The 22,160-nt window shown below is 41.5% G+C and overlaps 1 protein-coding gene across 1 annotated transcript; it reads left to right on the top strand.

Moving 5' to 3' along the window:
• The first annotated feature begins 2,191 nt into the window (after positions 1–2,191).
• On the top strand, positions 2,192–16,014 carry esd (esterase D/formylglutathione hydrolase). The gene is made up of 8 exons (XM_051403023.1): positions 2,192–2,259; positions 3,421–3,509; positions 4,081–4,179; positions 8,201–8,325; positions 8,417–8,536; positions 12,136–12,234; positions 12,311–12,478; positions 15,598–16,014. Exons 1-8 carry the CDS (start codon positions 2,192–2,194, stop codon positions 15,676–15,678), a joined length of 849 nt encoding a protein of 282 aa, XP_051258983.1. The 3' UTR covers positions 15,679–16,014.
• The last annotated feature ends 6,146 nt before the right edge of the window (positions 16,015–22,160 follow it).

The raw sequence follows: 22,160 nt of genomic DNA on the forward strand, positions 1-22,160 counted from the left end.
TTTGTAACTTTGTTTTGAAAAGTTTTTTATTGTAATATTTGTAATAATAATTCAAATAAGAATTCATATTAATATTACTATAATAATACACATACTTGTTATATTATATAAAGTGATAAATAAATGTTAAACCAGCTGTATGTTGTATTTTCCTAACAAACACCGCCATCTTGCGCCTGAACGCGAACCTTACGTCTCTGACGTACAGCGTGAAGGGGGCGGTTCCCCTGACGTCAGCGCGTTGTACGCGGTTGGACTCTGCACTGTCTCTGGAGCGGTTAGCAACCAGTGAGCCTCATTTCCAACTAAACGCTGAAGTTTCTGAAGGTATTTGCAGATATTTATTGATATATTATCGCTTCCTCTGCTCTGACACAACTTATTCACTTGTTTAACTTCTCGCTGACACTCGGAAACCATCGATTGTGCACGAGCTAACTTTACCTGCTAATCCCTGCACGCCCCTCAGTATGGAACAAAACTCTATTCAAAACCCGACCATTTTAAAATGAATGTGCAGGTAAACTAAACATAAAGGCGGGTGGACATATATTGGTATATTATTTGAATTGCTAAAGATGTTTTGATCAATTCGGCCAAGGAATTATTTATATTGAACAACGCTGTTTGAATTAATATTGGTTTTTAACTTTCTCCACTGTGCCCGCTGCCACTGACGTTAACGTTATCTGTGTGCTATTTTTAGTATAAGTAGGAAGGCAGCTTCATTTGAATGGATTCATACAGTTTATAAACTGCACTTTATCTCCTGTTGCTGATAAAGGCCTCATCCCAATGCTTCTAACATATGGAAGCCCATTACCGAAACTTAACCTTGATATTAATAAAAGAAAATGTTCATTTTAATTATAGAATTAATTATTAGAGCTGCACAATTTGTCGAAGTACTATCAGAACTGCAATATGTAAATTACAGAAGCTGCAAAATGAAGTAAAATGTGACAAACAGCATTATAATGAAGTTCTGTAGTTCTTCATTCCCACATTTTGGCCGATGAAATGAGATAATTTCACATTTTTGTGATTTAAAAATATGTTTTTTACCTGTATTTTTATAACCTGATAGAAAAGTGTAACAACGACCTATATCACTATTGTTCACACAACAACAAACAAACAACAATTCTGACTCTTCGGATTCTTTTTTCTACTCCGTAATAAATTATTATTAATATCAACCGATAATTTATCGACTTTAATTGAATTATAAATAAATAAAAAGGTAAATTTCACATTATCACCGATAATTTATCTGTCCTTTTAATTATCGTTCTTCCCTAATAATAAAGACAATCAGAATCAGAAATACTTTATTAATCCCAGGGGGAAATTACTGTGGTTAAATATAGTCTAGATGTGATAGACATACAATATATTAAGAATATAAAAGGTTTAAAATATATAAGTCACACCTTTAAATGTGCAAAATGTGCAAAAATGGCAAACTGTACAGTGTCAGTGTGTACAGTGTCAGTGTGTACAGTGACAATGTGTACAGTGACAATGTGTACAGTGTCAGTGTGTACAGTGACAATGTGTACAGTGTCAGTGTGTACAGTGTCAGTGTGTACAGTGTCAGTGTGTACAGTGTCAGTGTGTACAGTGTCAGTGTGTACAGTGTCAGTGTGTACAGTGACCTTGTGCAGTTTCTGATTGTCTGTGTTTGAGGTCAGGTTACAGAGGGGGGGTGTCTGACTCTCTGAGGGAGGCGCTGTAGAGATTGATGACCACAGGCAGGAATGATTTCCTGTGGCGCTCTGTGGTGCGTCTGGGTGAGAGGAGTCTTCTGCTGAAGGTGCTCCTCTGCTGGGCCAGTGTGTCGTAGAGAGGGTGTGAGACATTGTCCAATATGGACTGAAGCCTGGACAATGTCTCACACCCTTTCTACGACACACTGGCCCAGCAGGACACATTAGAGACTACAAGACAGAACACGAGACGAATACAGCAACAACGTTTGTTATCTGACAGTAAATCTCACAGTATTGATCGATTGGTTTGTTCTGATAAAAGTTGAACAGTGATTGAGTTGTTGAAATGCTGTTGAAGCTTTATTTTGAAAGTCCAACCCCAGAGTGTCTGTTAGCGTTAACCTAGCTGGGACAGCAGTAATAACACATCAGATCCACTTATTGATTATTAACCAGGTATTGATCCCTGTGTTTCAGAGATGGCTCTCACACAGGTGTCCTCCAACAAGTGCGCCGGTGGGTTTCAGAAGGTTTTTGAACATGAAAGGTGAGATGAGATTAAATGTCAGAGGTCTGTGTTAACGATGTGTCTGTGTGAGGTTGTGTGTCTGTGTGTCTGTGTGAGGTTGTGTGTCTGTGTGTTAACGATGTGTGTGTGAGGTTGTGTGTGTGTGTGTGTTAACGATGAGTGTGTGAGGTTGTGTGTCTGTGTGAGGTTGTGTGTCTGTGTGTCTGTGTGAGGTTGTGTGTCTGTGTGTTAACGATGTGTGTGTGAGGTTGTGTGTCTGTGTGTCTGTGCTGTGTGTGTGTGTGAGGTTGTGTGTCTGTGTGTGTGTTAACGATGAGTGTGTGAGGTTGTGTGTCTGTGTGAGGTTGTGTCTGTGTGTGTGTTAACGATGAGTGTGTGAGGTTGTGTGTCTGTGTGAGGTTGTGTGTGTGTGTGTTAACGATGTGTGTGTGTGAGGTTGTGTGTGTGTGTGTGTTAACGATGTGTGTGTGAGGTTGTGTGTCTGTGTGAGGTTGTGTGTCTGTGTGTGTGTTAACGATGAGTGTGTGAGGTTGTGTGTCTGTGTGTCTGTGTGAGGTTGTGTGTGTGTGTGTGTGTGTGTGTGTGTGTGTTAACGATTAGTGTGTGTGGTTGTGTGTCTGTGTGAGGTTGTGTTTGTGTGTGTTAACGATGAGTGTGTGAGGTTGTGTGTCTGTGTGAGGTTGTGTTTGTGTGTGTTAACGATGAGTTTGTGAGGTTGTGTGTCTGTGTGAGGTTGTGTGTCTGTGTGTTAACGATGTGTGTGTGTGAGGTTGTGTGTCTGTGTGTCTGTGTGAGGTTGTGTGTGTGTGTGAGGTTGTGTGTCTGTGTGTGTGTTAACGATGAGTGTGTGAGGTTGTGTGTCTGTGTGTGTTAACGATGAGTGTGTGAGGTTGTGTGTCTGTGTGAGGTTGTGTGTCTGTGTGTGGTTGTGTGTCTGTGTGTCTGTTTGAGGTTGTGTGTGTGTGTTAACGATTAGTGTGTGTGGTTGTGTGAGGTTGTGTGTCTGTGTGAGGTTGTGTGTGTGTGTGTGTGTGTGTGTGTGTGTGTGTGTGTGTGTGTGTGTGTGTGTGTGTGTGGTTGTGTGTGTGTGTGTGTGTGTGTGTGTGTGTCTGTGTGAGGTTGTGTGTCTGTGTTAACGATGAGTGTGTGAGGTTGTGTGTGTGTGTGTTTCCTCTCCAGCTCTGAGCTCAGGTGTAAGATGAAGTTCGCCGTCTACCTGCCCCCCAAAGCCGACACCGCCAAGTGTCCCGTCATGTACTGGCTCTCAGGTGAGTACACAGTCTGCAGGTCTGCACTGGTTCTGTGTCTGTGGCTCCGACTGAGGGCCTAAATATATGGATTCATGTTTAATAAATTATATAATAATAAATCAATTATTTCCTAAAACAGCTGCTCACTGTAGTTTTAATAGGGATGAGTGCGGTTGGTAAATGTTCCTAATCTCACTAGTCAGCAGAAATTATTCTGTAAGTTACAGAAACATTATTGATTTAATATTAAAGGTAGTTTGTTTTCACAGTTTCAACATTGAAACTGACTAATCTGATTTTACAGTGTAGTTAAGATAATGCCCCCCATCCCTGTATTAATGCCCCCCTTCCCTGCACTAATGCCCCCCGTCCCTGCACTAATGCCCCCCGTCCCTGTATTAATGCCCCCCTTCCCTGCACTAATGCCCCCCGTCCCTGCACTACTCCCCCCCCCCCATCCCTGCACTAATGCCCCCCGTCCCTGCACTACTTCCCCCCATCCCTGCACTACTTCCCCCCCATCCCTGCACTAATGCTGTTGGCCAGCTCGTCTGTTTGAGGTTATGATCCGGTTTCTGTCTCTCTGCAGGTCTGACGTGTACCGAGCAGAACTTCATCACTAAAGCCGGCAGTCAGCTTCCTGCGGCGGAGCACGGCATCATCATCGTAGCTCCGGACACTAGCCCACGTAGGGACACACACAGTAAAACAAACACACCTTCATCAGAGGCACCTTCGACTGTGCTGCTCTTCAACCAGAGCTTCTTAGGGACACACAGAATAGATTTCAGCTGATATAATAATGATAATATTGCATTTGATTGAAGAATGATGGACAGATTATTTATCATCTGTAATTTAATTCAATTCAATTTTCAATTCAATGTTATTTGTATAGCACCAATTCATAAGAGAAGTTATCTTAGGACACTTTTCAAATAGAGCAGGTCTAGACCGAACTCCTTATAACTAGTGTTGCCTTCGTCAGCGAAAATGATGACTAAATATCGTCGTCAACAAACCTTTATCACGTGACGGAGACGAGACGAGACGCAACGTAAATGGTGGTCATGTGACGAAAACTATAATCAAATATATAATGCAATATTGTTGACGAATAAAAAGGGACTAAATGTGGTTTGCAAAATAAAAACTCTGCTAAAATATCTCTTCATTTTCGTTGACCAAAACAAGACGAGACGAAATGTTCTAACGTTATTTCAATTCAATTCAATTCAAGTCAATTCTATTTGTATAGCGCCAATTCATAACAGAAGTTATCTCAGGACACTTTTCAAATAGAGCAGGCCTAGACCGAACTCTTTAACATTAATTACAGAGACCCAACAGTACCACCATGAGCAAGACCTTGGAGACAAGGGCAAGGAAACACTGCCTGTTAAAAGGCAGAAACCTAGGACAGATCCTTCGGCTCTAGGTGGGTGGTCGTCTGTCTCGACCAGTTGGGGTGAGAGAGAGAGAGAGAGAGGCAGAGAGAGAGAGAGAGGCAGAGAGAGCGAGAGACAGACAGACAGACAGGTGCATAGCAACAAAAGTATTGGCAATACAATCTAGCAGGACCATGGCAGGAGGCTCCACCAGGATCGATAAGAACCTGCGAGACGAGAAAGCACAAGAACTCCGGGGAAGAAGTGAAGTTAGTAACATGCATAAATGGAACATGAATGAGTGCAGAAAGAGAGAGGAAGGGAGGAGCTCAGTGCACCATGGGAAATCCCCCGATAGTCTAGGCCTATAGCAGCATAACTAAGGGATGGTTCAGGACTCACCTGATCCAGCCCTAACTATAAGCTTTATCAAAGAGGAATGTCTTAAGCCTACTCTTGAATGTGGTGAGGGTGTCTGCCTCCAGAACCACAACTGGAAGCTGGTTCCACAGGAGAGGAGCTTGGTAACTGAAGGCTCTGGCTCCTGTTCTACTTTTAGAGACTATAGGAACCACAAGTAGCCCAGCATTCAGAGAACGCAGTGTTCTAGAGGGGTAATAGGGTACTATGAGCTCTTTAAGATATGAAGGGGCCTGACCATGAAGAGCTTTATAGGTGAGGAGGAGGATTTTAAATTCTATTCTACATTTTACAGGGAGCCAATGCAGAGAAGCTAGTACAGGAGAGATGTGATCTCTTTTTCTAGTTCCTGTCAGTACTCGTGCTGCAGCGTTCTGAATTAATTGGAGCGTTTTAATGGACTTATTGGGGCAACCTGATAATAAAGAGTTGCAGTAATCCAGCCTTGAAGTAACAAATGCATGGATTAGTTTTTCTGCATCTGTCTGTGATAGGATGTGTCTAATTTTTCTAATATTACGTAAATGAAAGAAGGCAGTCCTAGAGGACTGCTTTATGTGGGAGTAAAATGACAAATCCTGATCAAAGATAACTCCAAGATTCCTGACAGTGGTGCTAGAGGCCAAGTTAATGCCATCTAGAGTAACTATATCTTTAGACAATGAGTCTCTAAGGTTTTTGGGGCCAAGAACAAGAATTTCGTTTTTTTCTGAGTTTAACATCAGAAAATTGCAGGTCATCCAGGATTTTATGTCCGTAAGACATGTTTGTAATTTAGATAATTGATTAATTTCATTTGGTTTTATTGATAGATATAACTGCGTGTCATCTGCATAACAGTGAAAGTTAATGGAGTGATTCCTAATAATGTTGCCTAAAGGGAGCATATATAAAGTAAATAGTATTGGTCCAAGTACAGAACCTTGTGGAACTCCATGACTAACTGTAGTATTTATTGAAGATTCCTCGTTAACATGTACAAACTGCGAGCGATCTGATAAATATGACTTAAACCAGCTTAGTGCGGTTCCTTTAATGCCAATTTGATGCTCAAGTCTCTGTGAAAGAATATTATGGTCAATGGTGTCAAATGCAGCACTAAGATCTAATAATACAAGTACAGAGACAAGTCCATTGTCAGAAGCAGTCAGAAGGTCATTGTTAACTTTAACCAGAGCTGTCTCTGTGCTGTGATGAACTCTAAATCCTGACTGAAAATCCTCAAATAAACTATTGTTATGTAGAAATTCACATAACTCTTTGGCGACTACTTTCTCCAGAATCTTAGAGAGGAAGGGGAGGTTAGAAATCGGTCTATAGTTGACTAAAACCCCTGGGTCAAGAGTGGGCTTTTTAAGAAGGGGTTTAATTACAGCTACTTTAAAGGACTGTGGTACATATCCTGATAATAAAGAAAGATTAATCATATCCAGTAAAGAAGTGCCAATTAAGGGAACAACTTCTTTAAGCAGCCTAGTTGGGATCGGGTCTAATAGACAGGTTGATGGCTTCGATGAAGAAATTATTGAAGTTAACTGATGAAGCTCGATAGCAGAAAAACAGTCTAAATATATATCTAAGTTTACATTAGTTAAAGTTCCTGAACTTGGAGAGCCACTGATAACTGTTGATGGCAGTTGGTGATTAATTTTCTCTCTAATAGTAATAATTTTATTATAGAAGAAGGTCATGAAGTCGTTGCTACTTAAGTTTATGGGGATATGTGGCTCAACAGAGCTGTGACTCTCTGTCAGCCTGGCTACAGTGCTGAAGAGGAACCTGGGGTTGTTCTTATTTTCTTCTATTAGTGTTGAATAATAGGCTCCTCTGGCGTTATGGAGGGCCTTTCTATAGGTTTTAAGATTATCATGCCAAATTGAGCGATATTCTGATAATTTGGGAGAGCACCATTTCCTTTCAGATTTCCTAGCTATTTGTTTTAACTGGCAGGTTTGGTGGTTGTACCACGGTGCTAGTTTCAATAATTTTATTGGAGCGATAGAGTCTAATGTTCTTCGTAGTGAGCCAGCAGCACTATTATAAGCACTAATTTAATTATCGTAATTCATAATTCTATAAACTTCCTATTATCTGCCTTGTTAATTATCGTGCATCCGTATTTTTAGTGGTTCGAGCTCTGAAGGGGCCGAAACAACAAGACATCCTTTATTTCTACTGCTGCTAAAAAATACTGCAGCAAGAAACTGAAAGTGAGCAAATTTGTTTCTTTTGTTTAAATATGTTTGTAATTTTTCTCAAATGAAAAACCTTTCATGTCTTATAATTACACTTTATTAAAAAAACAATGAGTCAAATATTGTGATATTAATAATATAATTAGTGAGTCTCAGTCAAGTTTTTTGAGCTCCCGATCTGATCTGAGTCGTTTAATATTGATTATCTGCCGATACTGAGTCATGATCCCCTACTTTTTTAGATAATACATTTCAAGTACATTAAAGTTAAAATCCATCCAATGTATGTGGTTGACAATTAAATAACTGCATGCAAAACAGTAAAATCAATAAAAATCAAGTCTGAATTCATATCTATTCACATCTAGTGGTGTTTGGTGGGAACTCAGCATTAGATGAGAGAAAACCAAGATAGATAGTATAATGCAATTCTATGATGAGTCTGGATCCATGAAAATGATCATGTCATCCAGTCATTGATCTCTGCAACGCACAAGTGGCGGTCGTTTAATTTATTGAGATATAATTGTGTGTCTTTGGCATATAAGTGGTTCCTGATATTGTGTTTGTTAATAATATGTGAGCAAGCACTTCAGTGGGAATAGTAAAGGTCCCAAGACAGAAGCCTGTGGAACTCCATATTTGAAAGGATCATGCAGTAAAATTGTCTCTCTAGAGGTGACTGATGTTTCCCATCATACATCAGGTGGTTGTAACATCGAGGGGGAGGATGAGAACTGGGATTTCGGCACTGGAGCTGGTTTCTATGTCGACTCCACGGAGGACCCCTGGAAGACCAACTACCGCATGTACTCCTACGTCACCACGGAGGTGGGTTGGATTTAAGTCACCTTCTCACCTGAAAAACTCAACTTTTCTATTTCAGCTCATGAGTGTTCTGGATGATCTTTCTTTCTTTCAGCTCCCCAAACTGATCAATGCTAACTTCCCCACCGACCCAGACAGGATGTCCATCAGCGGTCACTCTATGGGCGGCCACGGGGCGCTCATCTGTGCCCTGAAGAACCCTGGGAAATACAAGGTACTGCTTATCACTCGGCAAGATGCTGAAAGAACAACTGAAGTAGTGCAGAACTTTAAATGTTCTATCTATGAAATTTACTGCCACTATATGTTGCACCATCACTACGGCCCACCAGACTCCATTGATTCTACCTCACAAATAATAAAACACTTAAAAGTGGGCAGAAATAAAATAAAACTTTATTTGTCTTTGTTAGTCTTTCCAACAATCACCAACTATAGGTTGATCAAAATAAATCTTAATTCATAGAGTTGGATGAGAAAATATTAGCAAAACAGGCTGCTATGGCTGCCACGTAACCAGGGACGGCTGGTATATATGGGCTAACAGTGCTAAGCCCCCCCTATCTTTTACAGTAAAGCTGAAAAACTATTATTAAAAACTTTAGAACATATTGTTTTGAATTTTGTTAGAACCTAGAGCAGCAACAACACCAAAAAGTGACAGAAAACCCAGGATATATGATATATCCTGGCTTTTTTCCTGTGAATGGGCTCAATTCATTCAGCCCAAGTATTCAATTCAATTCAATTCAATTTTATTTGTATAGCGCCAATTCATAACAGAAGTTATCTCAGGACACTTTTCAAATAGAGCAGGTCTAGACCGAACTCTTTAACATTAATTACAGAGACCCAACAGTACCACCATGAGCAAGCACTTGGCGACAAGGGCAAGGAAAAACTGCCTGTTAAAAGGCAGAAACCTAGGACAGATCCTCCGGCTCTAGGTGGGTGGTCGTCTGTCTCGACCAGTTGGGGTGAGAGAGAGAGAGAGAGAGAGCGACAGACAGACAGACAGACGCACAGCAACAACAGTATTGGCAATGGCAGTCAAGCAGGACCATGGCAGGAGGCTCCACCAGGATCCATGAGAACCTGCGAGACGAGAAAGCACAAGAACTCCGGGGAAGAAGTGGAGTTAGTAACATGCATTAAAGGGACATGAATGAGTGCAGAGAGAGAGAGGAAGAGAGTAGCTCAGTGCACCATGGGAAATCCCCCGATAGTCTAGGCCTATAGCAGCATAACTAAGGGATGGTTCAGGACTCACCTGATCCAGCCCTAACTATAAGCTTTATCAAAGAGGAATGTCTTAAGCCTACTCTTGAATGCGGTGAGGGTGTCTGCCTCCCGAACCACAACTGGAAGCTGGTTCCACAGGAGAGGAGCTTGGTAACTGAAGGCTCTGGCTCCTGTTCTACTTTTAGAGACTATAGGAACCACAAGTAGCCCAGCATTCAGAGAACGTAGTGTTCTAGAGGGGTAATAGGGTACTATGAGCTCTTTAAGATATGAAGGGGCCTGACCATGAAGAGCTTTATAGGTGAGGAGGAGGATTTTAAATTAAATTCTACATTTTATAGGGAGCCAATGCAGAGTAGCTAGTACAGGAGAGATGTGATCTCTTTTTCTAGTTCCTGTCAGTACTCGTGCTGCAGCGTTCTGAATTAATTGGAGCGTTTTAATGGACTTATTGGGGCAACCTGATAATAAAGAGTTGCAGTAATCCAGCCTTGAAGTAACAAATGCATGGATTAGTTTTTCTGCATCTGTCTGTGATAGTATGTGTCTAATTTTTCTAATATTACGTAAATGAAAGAAGGCAGTCCTAGAGGTCTGCTTTATGTGGGAGTTAAATGACAAATCCTGATCAAAGATAACTCCAAGATTCCTGACAGTGGTGCTAGAGGCCAAGTTAATGCCATCTAGAGTGACTATATCTTTAGACAATGAGTCTCTAAGGTTTTTGGGGCCAAGAACAAGAATTTCGTTTTTTCTGAGTTTAACATCAGAAAATTGCAGGTCATCCAGGATTTTATGTCCTTAAGACATGTTTGTAATTTAGATAATTGATTAATTTCATTGGGTTTGATTGATAGATATAACTGCGTATCATCTGCATAACAGTGAAAGTTAATGGAGTGATTCCTAATAATGTTGCCTAAAGGGAGCATATATAAAGTAAATAGTATTGGTCCAAGTACAGAACCTTGTGGAACTCCATGACTAACTTTAGTATTTATGGAGGATTCATCGTTAACATGTACAAACTGAGAACGATCTGATAAGTATGACTTAAACCAGGTTAGGGCAGTTCCTTTAATGCCAATTTGATGCTCAAGTCTCTGTAAAAGAATATCATGGTCAATGGTGTCAAATGAAGCACTAAGATCTAATAATACAAGTACAGAGACAAGTCCATTGTCAGAAGCAGTCAGAAGGTCATTATTAACTTTAACCAGAGCTGTCTCTGTGCTATGATGAACTCTAAATCCTGACTGAAAATCCTCAAATAAACTATTGTTATGTAGAAAGTCACACAACTCTTTGGCGACTACTTTCTCCAGAATCTTAGAGAGGAACGGGAGGTTAGAAATCGCTCTATAGTTGGCTAAAACCCCTGGGTCAAGAGTGGACTTTTTAAGAAGGGGTTTAATTACAGCTACTTTAAAGGACTGTGGTACATATCCTGATAATAAAGAAAGATTAATCATATCCAGTAAAGAAGTGCCAATTAAGGGAACAACTTCTTTAAGCAGCCTAGTTGGGATCGGGTCTAATAGACAGGTTGATGGCTTCGATGAAGAAATGATTGAAGTTAACTGATGAAGATCGATAGCAGAAAAAAGTGGCCACCAGTGGCCACCAGTTCTCTTTTTAACAAAGTCAATCAACCCATCACCTGTCCAACACACAGGTTGCAAAGTACACGTCCAAGACCGCAGATTCTCTCAGAACGAGACAGGCCCTGGATCATTTTCGTGCTTCATATCTGAACTGCTGACCACAGATGACCATCAGCCACATCCAGATGCAGACACAGCTGCAGCTGCTGTAACGCTGCGCAGGATGCGGCGCTCTGATAATGTGTCAGTAGCCGCACAGTGCTGTGACTTAATGAAAGGTCAAAGGCTCTCTTTGAGAAAGCCAGGCACTTGGTGTCTTTGCATGTGCACATTAGCCAATGATCTGCAGGGAGAAACTGAAAGGTGAGTTGATGGTGAGGTACAGCACTGTGGAGTTTGACATGGTGATTAACCTGTTTGTGTCGATGTGAACTGCTTTTTAAATAAGGTATGCCCAGGCTCTGAAACAACTCTCTCTTCTACAAATAATTATTTTTGCTTTGGTTTTATAGATTTATTTCTGATACATGGTGTTGCAAACTGGTACTTTTCTATGATGTAGTCGTAGCACAATTGGCATGTGCTGATGTGAACAGAGGAGAGAGAGAGAGAGAGAGAGAGAGATTTTTTTGGCATCAGGTCATTCTTTTGGGTTTGTCTCCCCAGTGTTGCTGTAGAGCCCTTGCTATAACAAAGTATACAATGTTGTTGCTGTAACTCGATGTGATGCTGCTGTTGCTGCTGTATGACGTATTGATGAGTGTAATGCATTTGTTAGCCCACCCACCCAAAATCTCCACCAGCCGTCAATGCGCGTAACGTTGTCAGTGTCTGACAGCATTATGGAAAGGATCCCTACAGAGATAGACCTTTAGTTTAACCACAAACAGCCGTAATATCACTATCACTCTCCACTAGACTCCAGAGACAAAAACACTTATTGTTTGTCCTCGTCTGTCTCCTGCAGGCTGTGTCTGCATTCGCTCCCATCTGTAACCCGATGCAGTGTCCCTGGGGACAGAAAGCCTTCTCAGGATACCTGGGCTCTGACAGGTCCACGTGGGAGGTAAGAGGATGACACAGATTCTTCAGCCTGTAGAGGATCCACCAACAAACTAAACTCTCCTCTGGTTCTCTTTCAGGCGTACGATGCCACCGTGTTGGCGGCGGCGTACTCCGGTCCTCAGCTCGACATCCTTATTGATCAGGGCCGCGACGACCAGTTCCTGACGGCCAGTCAGCTGCTGCCCGACAACCTGATCGCCGTCTGCTCTGAGAAGAAAATCCCTGTTGTCTTCAGACTGCAGCCGGTCAGTTCTTTCAGTCTGTCACAGTAAAAGCACAGATTCTTCACCGGAAAATGTCACAGATCATTTTAATTACATTACAACAGTTGCATGCTGGGAGAAGCACCTCGCTGTGACAGGTTGTCTGGTAGGTGAATCAGGTAGTTCAATTCAATTCAGTTAAACTTTATTTATATAGCACCAATTCATAACAGAAGTTATCTCAGGACACTTTTCAAATAGAGCAGGTCTAGACCGAACTCCTAATAACATTATTTACAGAGACCCATGCCATGCTCATAGTGGACCCCTAGAAAATCCGAAATTTTTCGCCACGACTGACATGTACGCCGCGTTTAATGAGTTATCGAGCATGGTGCGGCCTCCAAATATGCAGTCGAAGGGGCTAAAAATAGGTAAAAATAAGGTCCCTATTAATATTAGTAATATTAATAATGGCAGTCAAGCAGGACCATGGCAGGAGGCTCCACCAGGATCCATGAGAACCCTCAAGACGAGAAAGCACAAGAACTCCGGGGAAGAAGTGAAGTTAGTAACATGCATTAATGGGACAAGAATGAGTGCAGAAAGAGAGAGGAAGAGAGGAGCTCAGTGCACCATGGGAAATCCCCCGATAGTCTAGGCCTATAGCAGCATAACTAAGGGATGGTTCAGGACTCACCTGATCCAGCCCTAACTATAAGCTTTATCAAAGAGGAATGTCTTAAGCCTACTCTTGAATGTGGTGAGGGTGTCTGCCTCCAGAACCACAACTGGAAGCTGGTTCCACAGGAGAGGAGCTTGGTAACTGAAGGCTCTGGCTCCTGTTCTACTTTTAGAGACTATAGGAACCACAAGTAGCCCAGCATTCAGAGAGCGTAGTGTTCTAGAGGGGTAATAGGGTACTATGAGCTCTTTAAGATATGAAGGGGCCTGACCATGAAGAGCTTTATAGGTGAGGAGGAGGATTTTAAATTCTATTCTACATTTTACAGGGAGCCAATGCAGAGAAGCTAGTACAGGAGAGATGTGATCTCTTTTTCTAGTTTCTGTCAGCGTTCTGAGTTAATTGGAGCGTTTTAATGGACTTATTGGGGCAACCTGATAATAAAGAGTTGCAGTAATCCAGCCTTGAAGTAACAAATGCATGGATTAGTTTTTCTGCATCTGTCTGTGATAGTATGCGTCTAATTTATGTAATATTACATAAATGAAAGAAGGCAGTCCTAGAGGTCTGCTTTATGTGGGAGTTAAATGACAAATCCTGATCAAAGATAACTCCAAGATTCCTGACAGTGGTGCTAGAGGCCAAGTTAATGCCATCTAGAGTAACTATATCTTTAGACAGTGAGTCTCTAAGGTTTTTGGGGCCAAGAACAAGAATTTCGTTTTTTTCTGAGTTTAACATCAGAAAATTGCAGGTCATCCAGGATTTTATGTCCTTAAGACATGTTTGTAATTTAGATAATTGATTAATTTCATTGGGTTTGATTGATAGATATAACTGCGTATCATCTGCATAACAGTGAAAGTTAATGGAGTGATTCCTAATTATGTTGCCTAAAGGGAGCATATATAAAGTAAATAGTATTGGTCCAAGTACAGAACCTTGTGGAACTCCATGACTAACTGTAGTATTTATGGAAGATTCATCTTTAACATGTACAAACTGCGAGCGATCTGATAAATATGACTTAAACCAGCTTAGTGCGGTTCCTTTAATGCCAATTTGATGCTCAAGTCTCTGTAAAAGAATATTATGATCAATGGTGTCAAATGCAGCACTAAGATCTAATAATACAAGTGTTTGGCGACTACTTTCTCCAGAATCTTAGAGAGGAAGGGGAGGTTAGAAATCGGTCTATAATTGGCTAAAACCCCTCGGTCGAGAGTGGGCTTTGTAAGAAGGGGTTTAATTCAACAGCTACTTTAAAGGACTGTGGTACATATCCTGACAATAAAGAAAGATTGATCATATCTAGTAAAGACCGACAAATACTAGAAATTAAGTTAAGTAATAAAAACCTAGTTAGTTTAACAATCTGCCAAAATAAACAGTTGAATCAACCAGCCGATCAGTTTCATATATCCGATTCTGTTCCTCTAAACACTTCGTTCAGTAGAAACTGTAGACTTTCTCTCAGATTTTGTTACTGAAACTGGGTGGAAACAGTTAGTGTTTTAAAAGTATCTCCAGGTTGTTTCACTGCAGAGAGCATCGTTTCAGGTAAGGCGTGTTGTTAAAGCAGAGGGCATACGTTTGTCAGCGGTCGTTCAAGCAGCTACTTTGTGTTAGGAAATCTTCAGAAGACTTGTTTTTTAGTTGGTGTGCCCGCCAGGTTATTGGTTGGTTTTGTTGTGTAACTGCCCATAAGGATGCACACACAACAAAATGTACACCCTTAAACTGAATGACACTAATACTGACAACAAAAACTCTTAGGTCAAGTCTTCATCCCACATCCCAAAAAGACAGATAATCCAACTCAGAATGCCACTACAGGTTTTCTTTTCTGGTCCCAGTTTGTTTCCAAAGTAAAAGAAAATCTAAATTATTTTCAGTTCTGCAAAATACAGTCTGTGTGTTTGCTTACAGCCGAGTGAGGTAGTGTGGTGTGATCCAGAGTTTAAGACAAGGATTGATCGGAGGACGTCTGATTGTGGTGAAAATGAAGAACAACCTTATTTGACCTTATCTGCGACAAATTCAGCTTGTTGCTCAAAACAAAAACTCTCCTCAAAACTGAAAGAACGATAAACGTAAGTGAGCTGAATTGTGGCTCGAAACATGAACAAAGCAGTAAGTGGACGAGTGTTTCGGGGGCGGTGACTGCTGTTAAAACCAGGTTGTCAGAACGAGACTTCAGCGCTGCAAAGGCAAAAGGCCTGAACTTCAATTCTGCTCGAAAATGATTCGTTTTGTGGAAAGAATCGTGTTTTGTCTTCGCCTTAACTTCCGAAACCACTAGAAAAACCACCGCAGGATACCTCAACATCAGTTAACATACAGTTGCGTTAATGCCTTTGTATCATGTAGGGGGGAAACTCCAGGGACAAATTTCATTCAAATTTTTGTTTGTTAAACTGAACGATTGTACAAACTCTGTTGCTCTGTGGCCGTAATGTTGCGTTTCATCCTGCAGGGCTACGACCACAGCTACTTCTTCATCTACTCCTTCATGCACGATCACATCAAGCACCACGCCAAGTACCTCAACGCCTGAGCAGCTATGGACATGGTCGTCCAGTTCACTGTGACCCTGCGCTGCTCTCCTGCCGTCCAACTGATCTGCTTTCAATTGTCGTCTGACTCACTGAAGAATCGACTATAATAAGAGCAATCCTGTTTCCTGAAAACCATAAAATAAGTCGAGTCACTGTCATTTAATCCCAGTTTGAAGCCGTCGTGCCTTCAGTCTAAAGACTTAATTAGAAAAAAAGCTTTCTGGGTAATTTGAGTTGAAGCCACAGTTCTCAGACAGTATTAGTTAAATATCAGTGGAAATGAGCCGCCAGTTGCAGCCAGCTGTACTTTTCAGAATAAAAGCCTCTGTTATTCATTCTGGTGTTTTGTTCTTATTGAAGTTTGTTGACCCACTGAGAACCACTGAACAATCTACTGAACAACAACATGATCAGATCAGAATTTAGAGTCCCTGAGAGGTGTTTTATCTCCTCTGTCTCCTGCAGTATCTGTCCAACAGTGACAGGAAGTCTGTTTTAGGTTTTTTCAGGTATTCTTGGTGGTATTTTAGAGTTTCACCTCAGCTTTCTAAGTGTATTCAGTGATTTGGTGAAACTGGATCAGATTTTATGTTGAAAATATGTCCTGGTTTTCACGAGGACAGATAGCTTTAGCTAAAGCAGCTAACTGCTAATTAACTGCCACTAACTGTATCTGCCATTAACGGGTGACAGAACAGAAGAGCTAATTTACAATAATTGTAAGCTAGTTGGGTTTACCTTAAAATGTGAGTATATATGTGTCTCTTTTATGTTTTAAAATTAAATTAAAAATGTGGTTGTCTTTCCAACACAGATTAGCCTAGCATATAGCATATCTAACTACAGGGAAGGAAGATGGAGGCTTGCTCAACTGTTATTGGAGCACAGAGCAAAAAGGGGCGGGACTTAGCAAGGGTGAGTTTGGGCCACCTACTGCTTATTATAATGAACTACTCTGAGAGAATAGTTCTATTCATTTTCTTTTGCTAATTGAATCCACATTTGGTTGAAACGTGATAAATTTGGACGGAAACTCAGCTAATGAGATTAATTCATTATCTCCAGTAATTTATGAGTATGAGTAGTTTAATGGTTGTCTGTGTACATAAAAGTATCAATAACTCAAATATATTAAAATATGTTAGCAACAGCAATGACAAATGTTTTCAGTCATCTACATCCACATACTCATAGCTACCAACTTTTTACAATTCTTATATGTTCTGATCATTTACAGGCAAAATATTCTCAATTGTAGGTAAGAAAAAACATAAATTCAATTCAATTTTATTTGTATAGCGCCAATTCATAACAGAAGTTATCTCAGGACACTTTTCAAATTTTTCAAATAGAGCAGGCCTAGCCCGAACTCCTTATAGCATTAATTACAGAGACCCAACAATTCCCACCATGAGCAAGCACTTGGCGATGGCGGCAAGGAAAAACTTCCTTTAAGAGGCAGAAACCTCTGACAGACCCCGACTCTAGGTGGGTGGTCGTCTGTCTCGACCAGTTGGGGTGAAAGAGAGTAAGAGAGAGAGAGAGAGACAGAACCCTTCCAAGAGAGAAGGCTACATGAAAAATGTGCTCCTGAATTCATCTCAAACATGGACCTAAACAGTGGGACATTTTGCAAAAAAAAACATTGAATTTCAAAAAGAAAAGGTAAATACTTTATCAGCAAAACAGAAGAAAGAAAATAACATTTTTGGATATATTTTTTAAATGAAAACAACCAGCAGACTGTCAAAAGCTAGCTGGCAACTGTGTATCAACTGCTCACCATCATCTACTACACAAAGGGAAAGGTGATGGTCCGGGGGGGCGAAGCAAACTTGAAATCCTTTGAAGAAGTTTTCTCCCTAATCAAAGCTGAGGTGGACACCAAGAGGTGCAATGTTCTGTGTGACAGTGAAGATGATGAGAGCCCAACAGAGAACTCCACCACCTTGTCCATCTCTGCCCCTCCCACACCTGCCAGCTCCACCAACCAGCTGAAGGAGAGTATGGTCCTGCTGGAGCTGGACTTTGCTGAATTCAAAGAGCTGACCCAGGCCAGGCTGTCTGCCCCCCTAGACAACATTGTGCATCAGCTTCAAGAGGAACAACCAGGCCTCGACATCTGAGCTAAGAGGAAGTGTAGAGGCACTAAAACAGGAGAACAGTGTGCTCCGGGCTCAGTTAGCCAAAGTGAAGGAGGACGCTGAGAACAGAGAAAGGAACTTCACCAGGCAAGTCCGACACCTGACAGACCAACTCTCAACAGTCCCCACAAAGACAACTACAGAGACAGAGACACAGACTGCTAGTCTTCCAAACCCCTGCCTTGTCTCTGTCCACCATCTCTGCTCTGCACCCTACCAACACGCACACAGCCAACTCTGTCCATCCCAGCTGCCCTCCACTCAGTCTGAAGAACAAGCCCCACAAGTGGTCCTGCTAGCTGACTCAAACGGGAAATTCCTGGACACCAACAAGCCTTTTCCTTCTAAGAAAGTGCTGTCTAAACGTTGCAGCACCACAGGCCAGGCAATAAAGCTGTCGAGAAAGGAGACCCTCGGGAGCCCTCAATGCCTGGTGATTCACACAGGAACAAATGACCTGCACAACCTCTGAAGGAACACTGCTGAGGCAGTGAGGAAGATGGCGGAGCAGGCCACCAAGGAATTCCCTAACACCCGCATCGTGATCTCCACCCTGCTGCCTAGGACTGATACCCCTCCTCACGTCATCCATGACATCAATATGGAGATCAGAAGAGGTTGGGCCACCTTACCCAACGTCCACCTGGCCCTCCATCCAACCACTGGCACCTTGGACCTCTACGATGGACTCCATCTACACAGAGATAAGGTGAATATCTTTGCAAGACCGTCAAAGACACGGCCCTAGGACACAGCCCTTCAACCCTCTCTTCTACCAGAAGCTTCAGAGACCATAACAGACCTCCCCCCATCACCAGCCCCGGATCATCCCCCCCTGCTGTGAGGAGACACACCAGCTCAGCCCGGACCCCACACTACCCACACGCCCACCACCTCACCACTGTGAAACAAACCAGCTGAGGCCACTTTCCCCCTCCTCAGTCCCTGCCCAACAACCCCTTATACAGCATCGGCAGCAGACCCATGGAGCAGCACGTCCCCCCCCCACCCACAGCAGCAGGGCTATGCTGCAACTGTAGCCCGGCCTGCTGTCACAGCCCCTCCCCCTGCTACCTGTGAGCTGAGAGACATCAGGGAGATGCTGCACACCCTGTGCACCCGGCTTCTGTCCAGCTAAGATATATTTACTCAGAGCACTTTCCCATTTGAGTTACGAAACAACATGGACATATATTTGTTAGTTAGTAATAGTAATAGCAATAGTAGTAGTCAGTACAATGGTAATATTATTGAAAATAGTACATCTCCATGGAATTAATATCAAATTATAATTTTAAATATATAGATAGTAGAAGGTTTTTTAAATATTTGTCTCACTATACAGGTTCATTTTGATTGTTTTCTTTTTTGATGCGTTCATTTCATATAAGCTGTTGGAATATTCAGGGTCTCCACTCCTCAACCTTTGAGCTGAAGAGTGGAAACCCTGAGTTCATGAAATCTATCAAAGACGTTGATATCATTGTGACAGAAACATGGTGTCAAGATGATTTGCTCACTCACTGTCCCCAAGGATATAATGAAGTCATGGTGCCCTCCATAAAACTAAAAAACATATGCAAGGGCAGAACATCAGGGGGGATTTTGGTGTGGTATAAAGGAGATCTTTGCAATCAGATCTCACCAGTAAAACAGGGTAAATCGCACATTTGGTTGAGGTTAAATCAAAGCCTAGGCGTAACCGATAGGGATCTATACCTCTGTGCAATTTACATACCCCCAGTGGATTCTCCTTATTTTGAAGAGGACATTTTTGACACCCTAAATTCAGAAATCGCCTATTTCCAGGCCCAGGGAAATGTACTTCTAACTGGAGATCTGAATGGACGTACAGGAATTGAACCTGATATCATTGACACACAGGGCAACAACCATGTATTCGGTCAGGACCCCCTGTTTACCACACCAAACATCACCTGACGGAATAACCTTGATCAATCAATATGTCCCTAGCAGAGATGGGGTAAACAAGGCTATTGAGGATAACAATATGATATTTCATAAGGCAGCTATTAGGGCTGACCTCATAAAGCAAAGATGGAGACCTGTTAAAAGGCAAAATACTGACAAATGGTTTGATCAAGAATGCAAGACAATCAGAAAAGAGCTGAGAAAAATTGCAAATGAGAAACATCGCCAACCGAACAACCCAGCCCTGCGCATTCGATACAATGAAATTTTAAATACATATAAATACACAATTAGGATCAAAAAACAAAATTATACCCAATTGAAACTGGAAGATATTGAGAATGCCATTAACCAAAATCAATTCTGGGATATGTGGAACAAGTTCAACACAAAGCAACAGCAGACATTACCCATCCAAAACGGTGACATCTGGAGATCACATTTTGAAAATCTGTACAAAGACATACCAATCAATCAAATCAATTCAGATCAGTGTATTATGAAAGAAAAACTCCAAAAATTAGAAAAAACAATTAAAGACAACCAAAACCCCCTTGATTTTGAAATTACTTGGGAAGAAATAACCACACAGATAAAATGTCTGAGGCCAAGAAAAGCTTGTGGTCCAGACAGCATTAGAAACGCAGCACCCCATAAATGCAGGGTGCAATGTTACATTTGTTCAATGTTATATTACAGGCAGGATGTTTTCCCAACATCTGGTGCAAAGGGCTCATTTCCCCCATTCATAAGAGTGGGGACAAATCAGACCCTAATAACTACCGTGGCATCTGTGTCAGCAGCTGTCTAGGTAAACTATTCTGTAGTATTCTTAATACAAGAATACGAGATTTCCTTGAGGAACAGTCAATCTTAAGTAAAAGTCAGATTGGCTTCCTCCCAAAACACAGCACCACCGACAGTGTATATACCCTTCACACTTTAATCAACAAACATGTACAACAAACTAAGAATGGAAAAATATTCACCTGCTTTATTGATTTCAAGAAAGCTTTCGACTCTATTTGGCATGAAGGGCTCTATTACAGACTTTTAAACTGTGGTATAGGTGGCAAAATGTATGTTAAATCGATGTATTTGGAAAACGTGTGCCGTTAAAATTGGAGACAAACTAACTGATTTCTTCCCCCAGAGAAGAGGCGTTCGGCAGGGTTGCAATCTAAGTCCGACTTTATTTAATGTGTATATAAATGAACTGGCTGTTGAGTTAGATAAATGTGCTGCTCCGGGCCTCTCCCTCCTAGATAGAGAGGTGAAGTCTCTGTTTTATGCTGATGACCTTGTTCTACTGTCTCCTACTGAACAAGGACTACAGCTACAACTGGACGTAGTAGAAAAGTACCGTCAGAACTGGGCCCTGGCAGTAAACATGAAGAAAACCAATGTCATGATCTTTCAAAAACGCCCCAGGTGTCATGAGAACAAACACCAATTTACCATCAATAATCATGTCATTGAACACAGCATGAGTTATACCTACCTTGGTATAACCATAACAGCATCAGGGAGTTTCAACATGGCAGTGAATGCACTAAAAGAAAAAGCTCAAAGAGCTCTATATGCAATTAAGAGAACATTTTATAATTTCCATATTTCAATAAAAATCTGGCTTAAAATATTTGATAGTGTCATCCAGCCCATTGCGCTGTACGGTAGTGAAGTATGGGGTCCACTCAGTCATCAGAGCTTTACCCGTTGGGACAAACATCCAACAGAATCTCTACATGCAGAATTCTGCAGATACATTTTACACGTACACAGAAACACACCAACAAATGCATGTAGATAATTAACATTCAGAAGAGAACGCTCAACTTTTTTAACCACCTGAAATCCAGCCCCAGAGACACCCTCCACTCCAAAGGCCTCCAAACCCAAGAGCTGAGCCCAGAAAAGAGTCCCCTATGTCAGTTGGTACTGAGGCTAACTGCCCCCTCTCAGACACACTCTGACCAGCCTCACAACAACACTGCTCTACAAACAGTAATCAGAGTAAATGATAGCACAATGTAAAGAAAGCTATCTGGACCATTGGGAAGAAACAACTAAAAGCCAAAGTAGATTGGAATGTTATCTTGCCCTTAAAAGAGATTATGAATGAGCAGAATATCTCTCTACTGTCAGAGATAGAAAGCAGAGACAGATCCTAACCAAGTACAGGCTCAGTGACCACAAACCGCCAATCCAAACAGGAAGACACAAAACATCATGGCAACCAAAAGAAAACAGACAATGTGGTCACTGTTGGACAGGTGAGGTTGAGACAGAGATGCACTTTCTCCTACAATGTACAACATTAAATAATACTAGAAACATTTATTTAAGTTCTTTGGTTCCAGATTTCAAAGAGCTGAACGACCTCTCCACATTACAAATAATCCTGG

This window comes from Dicentrarchus labrax, unplaced genomic scaffold (genome assembly GCF_905237075.1).
Source record: "Dicentrarchus labrax unplaced genomic scaffold, dlabrax2021, whole genome shotgun sequence".
Classification (NCBI taxonomy): Eukaryota; Metazoa; Chordata; class Actinopteri; family Moronidae; genus Dicentrarchus; species Dicentrarchus labrax.